The 17507-nt window shown below is 46.4% G+C and overlaps 1 protein-coding gene across 2 annotated transcripts in view; it reads left to right on the forward strand.

Moving 5' to 3' along the window:
• Positions 1 to 1485: 1485 nt before the first annotated feature.
• ALPK3 (alpha kinase 3) overlaps positions 1486 to 17507 on the forward strand; it is a 34530-nt gene continuing 18508 nt past the window's right edge. The window contains exons 1-2 of one of the 2 annotated variants that reach the window (XM_056346843.1): positions 1486 to 1709; positions 13873 to 13994. In XM_056346843.1, the coding sequence (XP_056202818.1) occupies positions 1504 to 1709; positions 13873 to 13994 (328 nt within the window). In that variant the 5' untranslated portion in view covers positions 1486 to 1503. Of the gene's footprint in view, positions 1710 to 9598; positions 13205 to 13872; positions 13995 to 17507 lie in introns of those variants that run through there. The other variant, XM_056346845.1, reaches the window with a different exon arrangement.

Consider the following 17507-nt stretch of genomic DNA (forward strand, 5'->3'; position numbering starts at 1 on the left):
CCGCTGTCAACCAACGGGATAAATCCAGATTTGGAGCACTTAGGACCACCTGATAACTACTGCAAACACAAAAACAAATTGTTGACCCAGTATACGCTGACTCCAACAGGATCCAAGAAACTTTATATGACAGTAAAATTCACTTGGAAGTCCTGGCTTTGGATCTAGTGGTGTCTGCAAGCACTGCTTTTCTAGATTGCATGTCTGAATGCCCTACAGTCATCGCCTCTCCCTGCAAACTTCTCCCCAAACCCCCAGTACAAGTTGTAACCACCCCTTCCATTTGAGCCAAGGTTTGGTATACCGGTGACAAGGACAGTTTAGGTCAAGGCTGAGTTATATCAACCTGATGCACACTGTCTGTGTCTGTGCACATGCCTGTGCCTGTGCATAGATGGTACACACACCCTATATGTCCCTGAACACCTCTCTGCCAGTCTCTATCCAAAGTCACCTTCCAAATCACAGTGTTTGCTGGGGAGAGGAAACAGGGGTGTCCTGCATCAAGTGATCCATGTGGACATCACCTGCCCCACTGTTTGCTGCCGCATTTGTTACCTTTCCTGCCCAGGGAGGATCAGCTCAAAGCCTGTTGTCTTTCCTGGTCTGGGGCTCTCTACCACCATCTTCCCACTTCTGCAATTGCTGCTGTGGGAAGGTCCACAGCAAATCTGCTCCATCTGTCAATCCTGTGCTGGAGAGATGTAGTGCCACCAGCGACATGCCTGTAGCACATAATACAACAGCTTGACAGGTAATATGAAGGTGGAACAAGAATAAATCCCATTTTATTACCCATTATGTTTTTGTATCGTATTAAATCACTGCTGGTAATAGTTGTTGACATGTATCCAACTTTTCTAGCCCTCTTTTGTGCTGCCCTTTTCATGGAGACTCAATAAATACCATCACAGACTTTCTCTCAGGCAGCCCAGGATAAAAACCAGGCTTCCAAGGCATGAGGCACTTCTCAGGCCAATGCCAGGACGCGACTGCCACAACCGCACTGAGTGGTGCCTGCAAGAAATCGGGGAGTGTTTTAGCTGATCCCAAGACATCTTCCAGGTGCGAGAAATCCTCCAAGTTGAGGCAGGGGGTGGGAGTTATTGCGAAGAAAGAAACCCAACACCACACCCCCCCCCCCCTTACTCCTAAAAAGATGAACTAGAGCTGGCAATGACAGAAGGAGGAGGCGGCGGCTGGGCTGCCAGGCCCCACACAGCCCGGGCCTCCGGGCAGCCCGGGCCTCCGGGCAGCCCGGGCCTCCGGGCAGCCCGGGCCTCCGGGCAGCCCGGGCCTCCGGGCAGCCCGGGCCTCCGGGCAGCCCGGGCCTCCGGGCAGCCCGGGCCTCCGGGCAGCCCGGGCCTCCGGGCAGCCCGGGCCTCCGGGCAGCCCGGGCCTCCAAGGCCGCCAGGGCCAGGCCCCTGGGGGGGCGGGCAGCGGGCCGCCGCGTCATGGCACCGCCGCCCCCGACTGACAGCGGCATATGCGGGGCGGCTATAAATGCCGGCGGTGACTGACAGGGCGGGCGGCGGCGGCGTGAGCAGGGGCAGCCGGGCCGCCGCCATGGGCTCGCCCCGCCGAGTCCTCGCTGGCCTCTCTGGGCGGGGAGCGGGCAGCATCGAGGGGGCGGAGGAGGCCGAGAGCGCGGCCTGGGCCTCCCGGCCCGACCGGCGCAGCTACCTGCTGGCCATTCGGCCGCGGAACAGGTGAGGGCGGCCGCGCCGGGGGAAGGGGCTGGGGCGAGCGGGCGCCCGCCGCCCAGCCGCCGCCATGAGTGCGTGCGCCGCCGGGCCCGGGGCCTGCGGGAGGCGGCTCAGAGGCAGGTGGAGGAGCGGGGGCGGGCGGCCCAGCCCATGAGGCCATACCCCAGCCCCGGCCGCACCGAGGTGATGGCCGAGGTGGAAGAGGCAGGGCCGCCTGGGCCTTTCCTTCCCCCGAGATCTGCTGCGGGGTTGAAACGCTGAGCGGTGGCTCTGGATCTCCAAAAGCTCTCCTCTGCTGCAGGCTAGCCCCTTGCTTCCCAGAAAAGGGCTGTGGGTTTTGGCGGCTGTAACGGGCCAGAGGCTGTCAGCGTCGCGCACTGTTTTATAGCGGGCAGGTGTGCGCGGCGTTGCCGCGAAGCTCTGAGGGCCGCGGGCGGCCGCCGACGCCCTGGCGATGAGCGCAGGCCGTGCCCGGCACCACCCGCCCACCCTCATCGTCTGGCTGAGCAGTGGTCAGAACAGCATTCCTAGGTCGGAAGTGTCCGTAGGAGGGGGCCTGTGGTAGGAATAAGGCTTTGTTTGCATGGGAGAAGGTACGTTAAATACCGAGACTGGCAGAGGTTAGCAAGTATGAAAATACGAGGCAGCGTGCCAGCGAAGGCAAAGCTGTCCGAGATTGTGTTAGTTATTCAAAATAAAGCCTATCAACTACTTTTAATTCAGTAGGAGTGCTCTTCAGTCTGTAAGCTCTTGAAATGAGCGTGCCTCTTCCCTGTTAATGACATAAATAATCCATTTCCAGCATGTTATGCATTGTTGCCTCAAAGAATAGGACATTTGTAAAAATAAATACAGGACCAAAAGAGACTTAAAGTGCTGCCAGGAAGTCAGACATTAAAACTAGGGTAATGCCAAAGTTAAGTTGCCTTAATTTGGTTCCTCTGTGCTTGTACGGCAGTGTGTGATCTAGTTGCAGTCTGTCTATATACCCTGGTGTCTTCAGCACCAACAGGTGCACACAGCGTCGATAACAGATTTGTGCTGTCAGGCCATACTGTGCAAAGGAAATTGGAGTTCAGTGTCTCTATTCTGCTGATTACAAGTAGAGAGAGTCCTTAATAAATAAGATGTCAAGGTGTTCTGGTTGCCTATAGCTTGAACTGTTATTCCCCCCTCAGTATGTTCAAATTGCAGCTTTAATCAGTTTAACTGATAAAGGAGGGCTCATCAGTCCTGTGAGCAATACCTCTGGTGTTCCCAGCCAACTTCCCCAAATCGTTGAAGTTTTCCTTAAGGCCATTGAGGCAGGCACAGAGTGATGTAGCGCTCTCATGCAGTGAGCCTGGTGTCTTCTGCTTGGGTCAATGCTGTGGCTCAGGCACAGTAAATCCAGCCCATGTCTGCAAAGCTCTGAGTCCTGAACACATTGCACTAGCCTGACAAGTTCAGCTTGTGGGTGCACCACACTTTCCTAAGGCTTTTGCAGGTAAAGGGACGCTGTACTGCCACACTTAAATCAGCAGTGCATTCAATTTCCACAAATTGTGCCATCCAGTTTTCAACCTACGTATGTACTTGGTTGGCAAGCCAATGGCAAGGTAATTTCATTTTGCCTGCTAACTTCGGTGACTGTCTCTTCTGTTGTAAGAAGCAGTGAATAAATATTTGTTAAATAGAAAAACTAACCTTTCCCTGACATCTTCTAGTTTCTCCAGTGAATTAGGGAGGAGTGTTATAGAAGTATCATGCCCTGCACATACCTGAGAGTGCCTACAAGTGCTGAAGACTTGAGCCAGGATGTGTGAAAACTTGTTGTCTATGATGTGGGGCAAGGGCTTGAATGAAGTGGGCCTCTTGGTTTTATAACTAAATAATGTGTCATAACAATTCGGGAAAGTGAGTGAGTGGAATAGTGTAGCAAGAGGACTTTCAGAAAGTAATTACGAGTTTAACTAAATCCAGGAACATCTGGAGAGCTTGCCTGGAGAACTTGAAAAGCAAGATGAGTGACATCCCTAATGGCAGATAACATTCAGCAGTTCTCTTTAATGCAGAACCTATTTGAATTTGGTGGCTTTAGAGCTAATAAAAGTATTGGACAAGTGATGCAGACACAGAACTGTGGTGGGAGGCTGCTGCTGTTATGACTAAAAAGCAAAAATGGATATTCTGATCCAAGGAAAGTGTGGGCTGTTTTTTTTCAGGCTTCTCTGTTGCTGTCTATATATGTATTTGTAGGTGTTTAACTGAAATGCTTGCATGCTCTCTTCACCCATACTTAGGGCAGCAGAGAGTGTAGTGATGCAGTAGATGTGCTTATGGACATGAAAGTATTGTTATGAAAAGAAACTGAGGTTAGGAATCCTTGCTTCTGGAGTGACTTATAAACATTTCACCTATATGCTTGCATTCATTAACCATGTAGAGATTAGTCTGGGTGGTCTTACTGGGTCTTCCTAATCCTATAGGATGAAAAAGGTGTTGTGTAAACTGAAGGATAATAATCTGGAAACTGGTATATGCTTTTTCTGTTTTTTTATTTGTAGAATTTGTCAGAGGTGGGGCTGCAGGGGCCAAAAGAATAGAGGTGTTGAAAATGGCAATAGAACATCATCCCTTTATTAAACAAGAGTATTCAGGATAGTTACTTTTTGTGGCTTTGGGAACTGGTTTTCAGAAAGAATCCTCCCTGTGAGCAGATAGCTCAGTGGCAAAAAATTACTGGCTTTCCCTTGCTGGTCTTCTAACATACCTGATGACAGATAATGTGAAGAGCAGCTTATGATCATGGTGACTTGCCTCCTGCCCTGGCAGCTGACAGGACTTTTTTTATTTTGGGGTAGTATGTTTTGGTGGGGTTTTTTTCCAAAAAAATGTATGCCTCAAAGCACTTGATTATAATTACTTGACAAAGTGAGAGGAGAAGCTGTCAGTCCCGCTGTCAGTCCTGTCAAGGGTCTGACTTAGCTGCATTCATGGGCCACAACTTCAAGCCATCTCTTCAGCTGTACTTTTTGTAAGAACTAGCTGAGTCTGGAGAATGTCTTTATGCAGAGGTACAATTTTATGTAAAAACTTCATGTGAGTCCTAGGCAAACTTCTTTGTTGGAAGCAATCTGCACCTCTTGTCTGATGCAGATGTCTGCTCCTTGGCCTTCTTACAGCATTGCCTCCTTGCTTAAGTATCTTTCTACTGTCATGGCTTCATCATATGCAGATATTTATAGAGTATAGTGACACTGCCTTCGATCTTTTCTTGGATGGCTGCCTCTGGTTGCAGTGGCAGTTGAGCTCAGGAGAGTGCCTTGCCACCTGGCTTTTCTGGCTCTAAAACAATTTCCAATCTTATACCTCTTGCTTTGCACATAACAACAAATGAAGGTGGAAGACTTGTTACTATAATAAAGTGAGCTGAAAATGCAGGAGTGCTTAGTTCCTGAAAAGCATATTTAGATGTCTTAGCTCAGAGTTCCCTCTTCAGCAGTTGGGTACCTGTAACTTCTTGGGGGACCTTGCTTTTGGCAACAAGTTGTGTAAATCCCTGATGAGAAACCAGTTGTGACATCTGAGGAAATTAAGCCCATCTGTCTTGTCAGGTGAAAGTGTTCCAAACTCTGAAAGGAGAGACATCCAGTACTCACTGGAAAGGCAAAAGTAAAGGCACTAATGGATTCATCTCCAGTCCATGAGATCTCTTAAGACAGAGGTGTCTTTTTTTCCTATTGGTTTAATTATCTGCACAGTGATGCCTTGTTTCAGTAGGGCTCTTTGGTGGTTGTGCACAGCAAATTATAATCCCAAACTGCATTTTTGAGTCCCCTTTCTAAAGCCTCGTGGCGGTATCTCCTTGAAAGTCAAGCAGAGCTGAGTATGTGGGCTGATGAGCTGATAACCTAGGTTGGAAGGTCAAGATGTGGAGCTGGACAGTGTCCTTCAGGACCACTGTTAAAATACAGACTATCACATGTGAACTTTGCTTTTCTGGGAACCTTGTAAATGCAGACATTTCCCAGGTCTGGGATCCCATTTGAGGGGGGAGTGTGGTCTCCTCTGAATGAGGCACCTCTTGTGCCACAGAAAAGGCAGTTTTCAGGAGATAGAGTTAAAAACTGCTCTGTCCTTGCACTGTTTCAGCAAGGGGTAGAAGTTCTCAGGTGAATGAAGCTGTTATCTCATACTGACTGGCTCAGCCTCACACCTTTACAGCATCACTCAGTCCAAGAAGAGGAAGGCAGAGGTGCTATTACAAACAGCTATATTTTTGCCTTGCTTCTTTTCTAACACACAGCCACAAAGATCTATGCACAATGAGTTACCAGGAAGATGTCCGCTTTCCTGGGCATCTCATTGTCCAATATTTGCTTTGCTTGCTTTTGTCCTTTCTCATTCCTTGATGTCTTTCAACTAGCTTTGTTTAATTTGGTTTAATTTGGACCATACAAGCAGCAATAATTCAGAGTTAAAACACATATCTGAGCCACCTTCAGAGTGTTACAGAGGCTGATACAGGAGCATGTAACTTAATTTATTGTTTTCCACATCCTCTGTTAATGAAATCTAGCTCTAAATTGTTACATGCAAGTGTATGTCCATCTGAGCTCAAAGTATATTACTTGCAGAAAACACAGCCATATTTCTGCAGCTCTGACATAAATTGGTTCCATGACCTTGACAAGCAAAGACTCCATACATCCACTTTCCAGTCTGTAAAATAACAATGTGTCTTGTACAGTTCCATAGCACTCACAGCTGCTTTATCAGAGGATTGCTGATAATTACTGCCATGGTATATGAAACACAAACACACTCGTTCTGTGTGTGCATGAAGCGCTTGATAAGAAGTGAGACACATGGCAGGAAAGAAGCCTTAAGCATAACCATATGTACATGAAAGCTTCATTGTTGGCTTTTAAATGTTGAAAAGGGTTTGCTGCTGACAGCTGAAAAGACATTGAGTGGCTTGTATTTTCGCAAGTAGTATTAACCTTGAAGGAAGACAAGTTCATAGGAAATCTTATACTTGGAAGTCTGCATGTGCAAAATATGCTCAGTGTCATGGGTCATAGTGCCAGCAAGAGGGAGCATCTGCAGGGGATTCCAGGGCCATCCCTCTGTCCTGCTGCTGGGATGGAAGGGCTGCTGGTTCTTGGTGTGCTTTTCTGAGGAGCTTTTGTGCAATGCTCTTTCCATCAAAACATGACTTGGAGATCTCGGCTTTGCTGTCACTGACACATTTTGTTGTTTACGTGCTGCGCTGGGCAGCTTGTCTGGCTCAGTTTTCGTGCTGTAGAAGAGCACTGAAATTTATTAATAACTGTTGCAGCTGAAGCAGATCAAGTTGACGTACATGTGAGGATGAAGCCACTGTGAAGCCTATTTCAGGGTCTCCGAGCTCTTGTCAACTTCTGTATGAGGACGTGAGCTGGAAGGAGAAAGATTTATTTCAGGAAGAGAAAATACAAAAAAAGGGGAATCTCATGCAATGATTGTATGAGAGGGTTAGAAAAGGTGCCAGACTTAATTTTTTTTTCCAAGCAGCTAACTTTTTAGTGCCAATGAGGTGATGTACCAGCCTAGGCCATAGACTTGAGCAATGTTTTTAGTGATTAAAAAAAGTGAGTGGTGTTGACAGTTCTGCCTCTTGTCCTTGCAGCAATACTAAAATTTGGCAAATGCATGAAAACCAGGGAAGACTGTCTTCACTTCTGAAGAAAATTGTGAGTAGCTGAAGGGCTAAAACCTTTAAGAGGATGATAAATGTCCAAAGGATTTTTGAAAGCATTTGATGAAACAGAGTATAAAGAACCAAGGCTGGTAGAAGGTACATAGTAGAGGGGTATAATTCTGTGGTCCAGTGCATCAGCAGTTAATAAGTTAATAACTAAACCTGTGTTTTTAGGGCTAGCTCTTAAAAAGCTGTGCTTCATTTCACAGATGCAAGGTGCCCCAGGAGGTTTTCTTCCCACCAGCACTGGAAATGCCTGGAGCAGACCTATCTGAGCTTTTCTTCTCCAGTAGAGAGAAACCAGTACCTGTAGTCCTTGATGCACCCACTTTAGATGTGTTCCTCAGGATAAGATAAGCATTTGCTTTCGACCATTAACTATAATGGCCCCAAGCTTGCTTGTGGGAGACACATTTACTGCTGATACTGCATTTTATTAGTGGAGTCCTGTACTGTGTGCACTAACAAGTCTCGGCGGAGCATAGGACACAGCCCAGTTCCAGAGAGTATCAAGGCTAAGCATGCTGGGGTGTCTGACATGCCTGGCTTAGGACTTGCCTGTTTCCAAGCAGGTAAATTTGGTTTTAAGTCTGATATAGTTATGCCGTTGCAGCTCTATGCAGGTATGCTGTGAACATAATTAAAATTAAGTGAAACACCAGCTGCCTGCAGGCAGGGCTCTTCTGACTGAACCATTCAGAATTTGATCTTGCCTTTCCTGGGTTTAAATCTCTAGCATGAAAAGCAAATTTTGCTTGGTTCCTTAAGGTTAAACTTTAGTTAATACATGGATCTTTGTGGTGATGACCTCTTTCTTTGGGTAATATCAAAACTCCTCAAGAATTGCCAAGTCCAGTATTTAGCACTACTTCACACACAGGTTGTGTGCTCAACACTGGGGATTAGAAAAAAGTATGGACAATGCTCACTGTTTGATCACATTCATGAGCACAAGGGGTTCATGGCACAGGCACCCTTCACTCTGACTCTTGCTATTTGAGTGATTTTCTTTACATCCAAGCCAAGACACCACCCCATTTGTGTTATGCAAGAAAATGTGATTAAAACCACACTTCTGCCTACACTAGCATTCTCCAGTAAGCTTTTAGGATCTTCCCTGCTGGCTCCTCAAGTGATGCTCAGGTCCTTAGTATTCCTGGAGGCTAAAAGGATGTTTCTTTTGCACTAGTATGCGGAATGTTTTGGGTTTCATTTACTGTTGAAAAGCTGGTGGTTGAGACTACTTTAGCTGGAAATGCAACTCATCATCTTGACAGAGCTACCTGGGGGCAGCCCAGAGCACAGGGACACTCAGTGCTCCTGCCCCCAGGATCACCTGTGGCTGCTTTGCTTGGGAGGGCTGTGGGGAGGGGCAAGCATGATCCAGCTGGGAGGGTAGGGCGAGAGCAGCTGGAGGTGCAGTTTGAGCTCTTACCTGTTAGGGTGGCTGGGAGTGATGAGGACAAGGTGACATGCTGGTCAGTAAGGCAGGTAACACAAAGGCATGTCTTGCAGTGCTGGAAAGGTCATGGGGCTTAAAAGGATGCCCCAAGTGGTGGGGCTTAGCTGGAAAGACAGAGTTCCTCTGTCTGACTTCTCCCATGGGCCAGCACAGTGCATGCAAGATGGATGGCTGATCATCTGCCTGTTATGGTTAGTGTTTGATTTTTCCAGCTGGACAATGCCTAATCTGTTCATCCTCTGGCTGTGTGAACAGCATTTGGCACTGGGGAGAGATCAGGGTTGTGTGGCTGGGGGTGGAGAGGGTGAAGCTGCTGCCAAAAGGGCAAGTGCCACCCATGTTTGTTGGGTTAAAGCTACTTCTGAGCAGCTGTCTGAAGTTTCTGTCTTTGCTCTCCTGATCTGAAGGAGAGGAGCCAGTGAGCTCTTCAGTGCTGGGCTTTTTCCCAATGAAAATGGGCAATTATTTGTGTAAAGTATCAGGCCTTCAAGCTTTTTTACTTGTTTGTGTGGAGGTTCTGTCTTCACAGGTGGAAGTGGTATATGGTTGGCCACAGCAGTTTTCAGAGACACTCTGTGGTCATTTTTAGGGCAAGACTTGGAAGTCTTGCTGGCTTCAGTGTGATTGAGACTCACACAGAGCCTGGAGGTAGTCATTTAGGTAGGAGACCCTTCTTGATTCTTCATGCTGTCTTCTTTAATGTCATCATAAAGCACTGACATTTGGTTGTTCAACAGTGGTCTTCAGTGCAGAAGGTTGAGGTTTGATCTGTCTGTGCATACCTATGTGGGAGTCTGACTTGCATCTCAAAGTCTGTGCTGCAGTCATTTCTGAGGCTGTATGGTGAAGTTTTTGCATAGGCAAAACTAACACTATCTTGGTGTCCTTAAACAGTTGAGCTTACATGCTGTTAACTAGCTGGTACCTAGTCAGCTTTAGGCTCTTGATTGCCATGTGCGTGAGTTTAGGGTCTGAGGAACCTGCTCCTGATGGCAAAGGTCAATTCCAAGAGGTTACTTTCTACAGCCTGCAAGGGGCTGCTGCCACAGTATGGCAATATGGCCTTTTGACTAGGATGTGAGTCCTTGAAGACCCTCCTTTGGGAAAGCTGGTGGCCATGGGTAAGTAGCTCATCTGGGTGTCCCTTGTGTAGGACTTGGGTATTTGATTATTTATTTTTTCCCCTCTGAATTGATTAATGATATAGCATGTTCCTGCAAAGAAAGCAAAACCTGTAGATTCTTGTAAAGTCTGCTTCCTTTATTTTAATTTTTTGCCAGACCGTAGTGATCTGGTTGGCAAGCTGAAAAGCGGTGTATAGTGACCAGAGAGTTTTCAGCTTCTCCAAAGAGCTGTCCTTGGAAGCATGGAGGGTGACCAGCTCAGGCCACCTGCTTGCCAGCAGAGAAGTGGGCTTGCAACGGTCTGTACTCCTGCCTGCTGTTTAATCGAACATCTGGCGTGGAGTTGCCTGCTTTGAGCTCAATGCTGCGGAAGGTGCATGGAAGGCTCAGGTGCTGCTTCTTGGAAACCTACTTGTATAAATGTCCTTACACTTACTCTCTGTGGTTAATGATCATTTCATTTTTACAGCCTTTAATTTCAATTGACAATGTGGCTTGCTCATCCCAGCAGTCAGCCTCAGTAAGGCAGCTGTACCTTCTTTTAATAGGAACTCTGACCTGTGCAAAATGACTCATCATTAATAAGTCTCAGTAATGGTTTATTTCAGCTCCCTTCCATGCTTCTCTGTCTAATGATTTTTATGCTGTTTTTTGCTTAGCTTATCAAGCAGCAGATTCTCTCCCTCCAGTTTAGGAAGGTAAAACTACAATGCATTAAACTGCTCGGACCAAACACTTTGCTGAATCTGACTGCACATAATTAATCTGTAATGCTTTGGTACTAATTAATTAGTAGAGAGCCCTGAAGTGATCTAACAGCCTTACTCTGCATGATTGGATCCCTAATTCTTGCTTGAACTGCAGATGGCAAAGTGAACGTTCATCACAATTCCTGTGTTAAGGTGCAAGAAATACTCCTCTCTTAGCCAAAGGATGGGTGTTCAGCTGCCTTATATTAAAGTGAGAATTCCATGCAGAGACATTAAAAATTAATTTGCCTGCCCTGAAACTTTTAAAGAAGAAATATTCTTCTTCTCCTGCCATCCTGTGCTTTATTATAAAGGTCCTCATTCATTTGAACTCTGCCTTGAAATGTACTTTGCCTTGGGCAAAACAACACATTTGGAAATCAGCTGGCATTACTGGCTTGCTGCAGAAGCAGGTAGCTGTGGGATTGCTAACTGAAAAAGTAAAGAAAAGAAAATGATGATGAGGAATATACTTCTCAAATCTCCCTCTCCTGCATACTGCTTTTGTATGGAAATCTCTCTTTAATGTAAAAAGGCTACTGAATTGCTGGTGTCTTCTTCCTAGGCTCCAGGGCTTTTTCTGTAGCAAAGATGCAACTTCAGGAAGGCCCAGAGGAACAGCGGCTGCTGCTTTGTATCAGATTTCTTGCATGCTCTGAATTATTGGTTTAGAAAGCAATTTGAATTGGACAAGTCTCATTGCAGCTGGAGTGAGTCAGCTGAGAGCCCCACAGTGCTGCAGTCTCTAAACCCCCCCTGTGACTAATACAATGGTTTCTTTGAAAGATTAAATAGACCTTCCAGGGCGTTCTGCCAAGTGTACATTGGGCAAGTGTCCTCTGATTCATGGGCTGTGCCTGTGGAGCCCCCAGCTTCTGGCGATGCTGCTTTCCTAAACCATTCAGTAGCCTTTGCTGAATTTCACCTGATTGTGGGATTTGCACTGAACAGACCAGACTTATTCTTGGTGCTGCCTGCTGATACCGTTGGCTTGGTACTGGGATTAAACTTGGTCCCAAGTGTCACTATGTGTGTGCACATCACTTTATTTTTTTAAGATGCTGATCTGGTTGCTCTCCTGCTGGGGTGTGACATGTTCATTGATGCTATTGATGCTTGGGAAGTTCCTTATGTGGATCTAAAAGGCATTTACTGGTCTAGGGCTGGGGATCTGTATTGAAGGGGCCATCAAAACCCCACCAGTAACTGCCTTGGTACTGGATTGTCTGCCTTGATCTTTGGAAATGGAAGTTTTTTCTCTTGAGGTTGGAGCATGGAAAGGTTTATCTGGTTTTAAACAGCTGTTGGCTCTCAAACCCTTTCCTGGCCCTGGAGTTGTATGAAGGGTTGCTTGCCAGGACCAGTCTCCTGGGGGCCATTGATTTTCACAGAAAACAGTCTAAGCTGTGGAACCTGTTTTTTACCCCATCCCACACATGTTTGGATGCAGACTGGGCTTATAACCCTCATTCAATAGATGAGTCAAGTTTACAACAGCCCTAGCTGCCCCTATCCCACACCCTTACCCAACGCAAAGTGCCTGGGAACTGGGTGACATTCTTGCTGCATCCCAGTTTATTACTTGGGGATTAATCTCCCTGTGCCTCTTACAGACCCATTCTAGCAGGAAGCCAGAGTGAAAATCATAGCACTGTGGCCTCCAGGCAAGTTTTCTGGGTGGATGAAACAGGTAGTTGCTCTGGCTGAAGCTATCCTTTACCCTTCAGCCATGTGTGCAGTTTAGTCCTGGTGCAGTCTGTCTGTGCACCTGACCTTGCTGGGTTCATGCTAAATGTGAGGGGGTTTGTTTTTCCTGAACAAGTCTACTGCTTCAGCAGGTAGAGCATGAGTAGCAACAGCACCAGCATCCTACTTGTGAGGCCAGGGTCCTCCTCACAGTGCCCTCACCACATGCTATGAGCCCTTCTGCTCGTGGAGAGCTGTGTCAGGAATGGTTTGGGGGTTTGTTCGATCTCTTGCATGTCTCTAGAAGCTGATCACTTAAGGAATGTCTTTCACTACTGAAAATTATGTAAGTAGAACTGCCAGCTACCAGTTCTCTTGCGATACTTGCTGTTTCTTGTAAGATCCTTGTACTTGAGACCTTCAGGTCCTCTTTCCTAGTGTAAATGTGAAGTGTTTTAATTGCAGAGGGAAAAATGAAAAAAGCTGTTTCCTTCCAAGAGCCCCAGAGCACTATCCAAATGAAGACCCAACTTGGAATTAAATAATTTTCCTTTATTTCAGAAAGCCCAGATCTTCTGGGGCCTCTCTTGGTGAAGCTCCAACAGGCTTGGCAGTGCTGTATGAATATGGTGACATTGCTATCATTGACTAGCGCTTAAATGACTGGAGAATCTAAGGTCCATTTCTGAGCTTCATAGACAGCACTATTTGGATAGTTCTGGCTATTTGGGTGTCCCAACCTGAACTTTGAGGTCAGTGCCTGAGCTCATGGAGTATGTAGTTTAAGTGCCTACCTGCAGCAGTGAGAGATTAAACAGGGAATGGATGTCAGCTTCACATATAATTCCTGAGCTCAGAAAGCTGCAAGCCAGGCTCAAGGTCTCCTTCAGTGACCTGTCCCTGCAGCAGGCAGGTTTTCTTAATGCAGAGCTTTCAAAGAGGGCTTGTGTTTGGGAGATGTGTTCAGTTTGTACTTGGCCTGAAATTACATATGAAGTTTACACAAATAAAGTAAAACCCCAGTGAACAGAACACTTGAAACACTGACGGTGCAGTACTGGGAATGTGAAGCTGACTTTTTTTAGGGTCTTTCTGTGAGCCTGCTGGCTGATCAAAGAAGTGTCCTGGTATAATCAGAAACTAAGATGGTTCTTGACATTCATTACCCCAATAGCCATAAGGGCCAAGACAAAGGAAACATCTCCCAAATGACACTTTAATTTTCGGTCATCTTAAGAGTGAAAAGAACAGTCAGATATCCTGACACTGGACTGGACTTGTGAACAACCTAGTGTAGGGATGGTGGGAGGGAAGGAGGGCATTTAAAACAAGAACACAGGCTTCTGAGATAAGATAGAAAGTGGACACTTTGATTTTTCTAGTACTTTGATCTCTAAGAAATGCTTCTTGAATCTTCCAGGAGCACCTTCTGCACAATCATTTCTCAGCTGACGGAGGAAACCCAGCCACTATTTGAAACCACTATCAAATCCCGTTCTGTGTCCGAGGACTCTGATGCTAAATTCACGTGCATAGTGACAGGTAACAGTGTCTTCAGTGAATAACCTGGTCCTGCCTCACTTGCTGGACTTGCACTAGTTAAACTCTAGAGCAAGTGATAACAAGACAATACTTACGTGCACTGTTGTCAGACTGCCAAGTAAAGATTCAGCAACTGCATGATGATTTCAGCTTTAGTGTAAGGGTGGGGGGAAAACACCTGAGATTTAAAGAGGCAAAGGCATAAATAACCTAACATCTCAAAAAGGCAAATTAAAGACCAGAAGATGGAATGTGCTGGTTGCCGCTTGGGCCAGCTACATTTTATTGTCCTAATCTCTGCCTCTTCTCTAATCCTGGACTCTGTAACTTGGGAATATGCAATTTTGAAGAGTAAAGCAATCATACTGAAGCCAACTGTGGCTCTTTGGCTGTAAATGGTTAGAGTGCAGCTGCATTTGCATCAGCAAAACCTGTGTGTCTGTGAACATCTGAATAAAAGCAGGTATCTGCCCAATGAGCTAAAATCTAACCTTGGGCAGGAAGGGTTTAGGCCAATAAGAGGAGAAGGCTGAGAAAGAGGGCTGGCACTAAGGCATTGTGGTGATGTGGTATAGCAGTGGATTGGTGTAAAAGCAGGCAGCCCCTTTGCTGATGAGCTTTTGTCCTTGAAAAATAGAAACTCTTTTTTCCACGGTATATACTTGTTTACAACTCTGATCCTTCCTGATGTTGCTCATGTTAATTATTCTGACAGGTTACCCAGTGGGAGACATTAAACAAGTCTGTAAGTTTTGGAAGGAGAAGGATATCTCCAGTGAGCCCCTTAGTCACAAGGATCAAGGCTTTACCAAGAGTTAGGAAACCTAATTTGACATTAGAAACATGCTGTAAATAAGCTGTGCACCAGGAAACGCAGACTGTGAGCCCTTCTGACAACTAATGGCTTTGATTTCTTGGCTCTTCTGTTATGGATTTCTTTGCAGGAGTATAGCTGGTGTATTGATTTTATTTGCTTAACTTGAGCAGACTGCTTCCTGCTTCTAGGGCAAAAGTGGGCTACTAGGTAGATGCCTCCAAATCGTGCCCTTTAGTGATTCATTAGAAGGGCTTTTCCAATTAAAAGCTTTCTAAAAGCAAAAGCTTGACACACTGTGCAGTAGCATGTAACTGGCCATTTTGCAAGCCACGAGTGTCAGAGGTCAAAAAGTAAGTCATGGTTAGCTGTGTTAGGAAATCTTGAGTAACAGCAGATAGAATTCTCTTCCATTTCCCCTTGCCTGAAAGTGTAGAAGTCCTGCAGACCCAGGGCATGGCTGCTTACTGCAAGGACATGTAGTAGCACTGCTCTCCCTTTCAGCATTTCTCACCTCTTTTAAAGTGCCTGGTCCTGGCTTCTCTCACTCGCTTAAATCTTCACCAGCTGCACCTTGAGGTTGATAGTTCCCTCTTAACAAATTTCATCTCTTCCAAAGTCTGGATGATTCCAGCAGCTCCGCATGGGCTCTCTCAAGGTGAGGTGCACTTGTGCAGCTGAGCTCTAGTACACCCATGAGACTAGATGGGTGACAGGAGGCTGGGAAGCACCCTGCAGGTGTGATGCCCAACATGCTCAGTCCCCTTTCAAGAGGAATGGGGATGAGATGCTTGTCAGCCCTGCAAGGAGACCTTGTCCATGTCCTTTCCAGCATCTCACCTGGAAAAGATAGAGAAACTCTTCACTGTAGATTGCACAGGAGTTATGCTGCCAAGGGCAACCTCCTCGGCTTGTATCAAAATTGAAGTATCAACCTCTAGAGACAGATTTGTTCTCTATCCAGTCTGTAGCCCTTCTTGCAGTTCATCCTTGCTCTTGGTAGGCAGGATGCTGCCTTCAAGTTTTGGATGACCTGCTGATGCTGTGTAGTGCAACCTGGTATACTGTACCAGTTGAAAACTTGAACTGATAGTGGTCTAACTTTCTACTCAAGTGAAGGAAAGCGTCAAATGAACATCTTCAGCATGTAGCCTATCACAATATTTTTGTACCTGGTAGACTAGATTGGGGGATGTCTTTATGCATTTAAATTAATAAACCTATAAAACTAGGAATTTTCATGGAAATGCCCTTTAAAAGCAGCCTGAACCACCTATACTATATGGTAATCTCTTGCATGTGGTCCTGTGAACTGCTTTAGGAGCTGGGGATCTCTGGGAGAGAGGGGCATGAGGTGGAAAGCAAACTCCAACTGCAAAGTCTGATCAGCAGTTCAGATATCTCCCCATGCCATGATGTTTACATTCAACTGGGAGACCTTATGGGGAGAAAGGAAGTGGCAGTTGCATCCCTGGCCAGTGATCAGAGTGGAACCAGCTCAGTCCTGCTGTGGCTGGAGTCCAGGGACACTTTGGTTCATAGACTCTCAGGAGGCAAAGGGCAGACTGTCAGCTGCTCCTGTTTGACTCTAAACCACAGACATGGATATGTGACCTACAATAACATCTTAATATTTTTTTTTGCTGCTTCTTGACCAATAACGAGAGTTACAGGGTAGTCCCACTTCTGTGAATACCAGTGACTTGCTGGACGTGTCCTAGGAAGGCAGCAAGATACAACTGTTTGAAGAGCCAGTCCCTATAAAATGTGCTGGGTGGTGCAGGCAAGAAAAAAAACCACCAGTCAGACAGAGGCAGACTTCTGATGCTCTTGGGTGGTTGTGCAAGCCCTTCTTTCCTCCTGTTGCCTAGTTCTGCCTGCTACCAGTGTCCCTAGTACATCTGACTTGATTGTTTTGGGTCAAATCTTGCATCAGTTATGACGTGTTTTCTTTTTTAGACAAAATTAGTTCATCCTTTGAGAGATGTGAAAAAGGGAACAAGAGCACTTCCATTTACTGTGCAGTTTCTTACAGAGCAGAGCACACCATGCTTCTTTGCACTGAGTGCTTTTGTTGGTGGGTCTGTCTGGACTTCAGGATCTCAAGGTTCATCACAGTACTCCTCAGTGAGTGGATATTGGGCTCTTCAGAGAGTGGTCCTTATTGGAGGTGCTACTACAATAATTTTACAACTTTTCAGTCATTGCTGTTACAGCGTTGGCTGGGAAGGAGAGATGTTGGCTGGTGAAATGTGGGGGCTTGGACGAAGGGACCTGGGCCTGTGACTGCTTGTTAGGGAATGAGGCCAACTGGGAGAGGTGATGATTGGATCTAGCAAAGACCATTGTGTCAGTGCCAGGTATATTGCACAACTGCCTCTTCAGCACTGTTTCAGTCCTCCTTAGGCAGGTTCAACTCCTCTGACCTGGCTACCCAAATCATCAGCCCAGGAGCTACTAGGTCCCATCACTCCCTTCATGGGTCAGTGCCTGTGCTTGAAGAAGTGTCCAGGCTGGTACCTCTCCTATGCTATGCAGGTGCTTGATCAATGTGGGCATCTGCACTCTGAGTAGCACATCCCTAGAGGGGACAGGAACAAAGCAACATGCCCAGAAACAGTCTTGTTTTATTGTAGAGCTATGGAAGGGAAAGGGCTTGGGGAAGGAAGCTGGAGTCAGGTGAGCAGAGAATCGCATGC

The sequence above is a fragment of the Falco biarmicus genome, chromosome 7 (genome assembly GCF_023638135.1).
Source record: "Falco biarmicus isolate bFalBia1 chromosome 7, bFalBia1.pri, whole genome shotgun sequence".
In the NCBI taxonomy this organism is placed as follows: domain Eukaryota; kingdom Metazoa; phylum Chordata; class Aves; order Falconiformes; family Falconidae; genus Falco; species Falco biarmicus.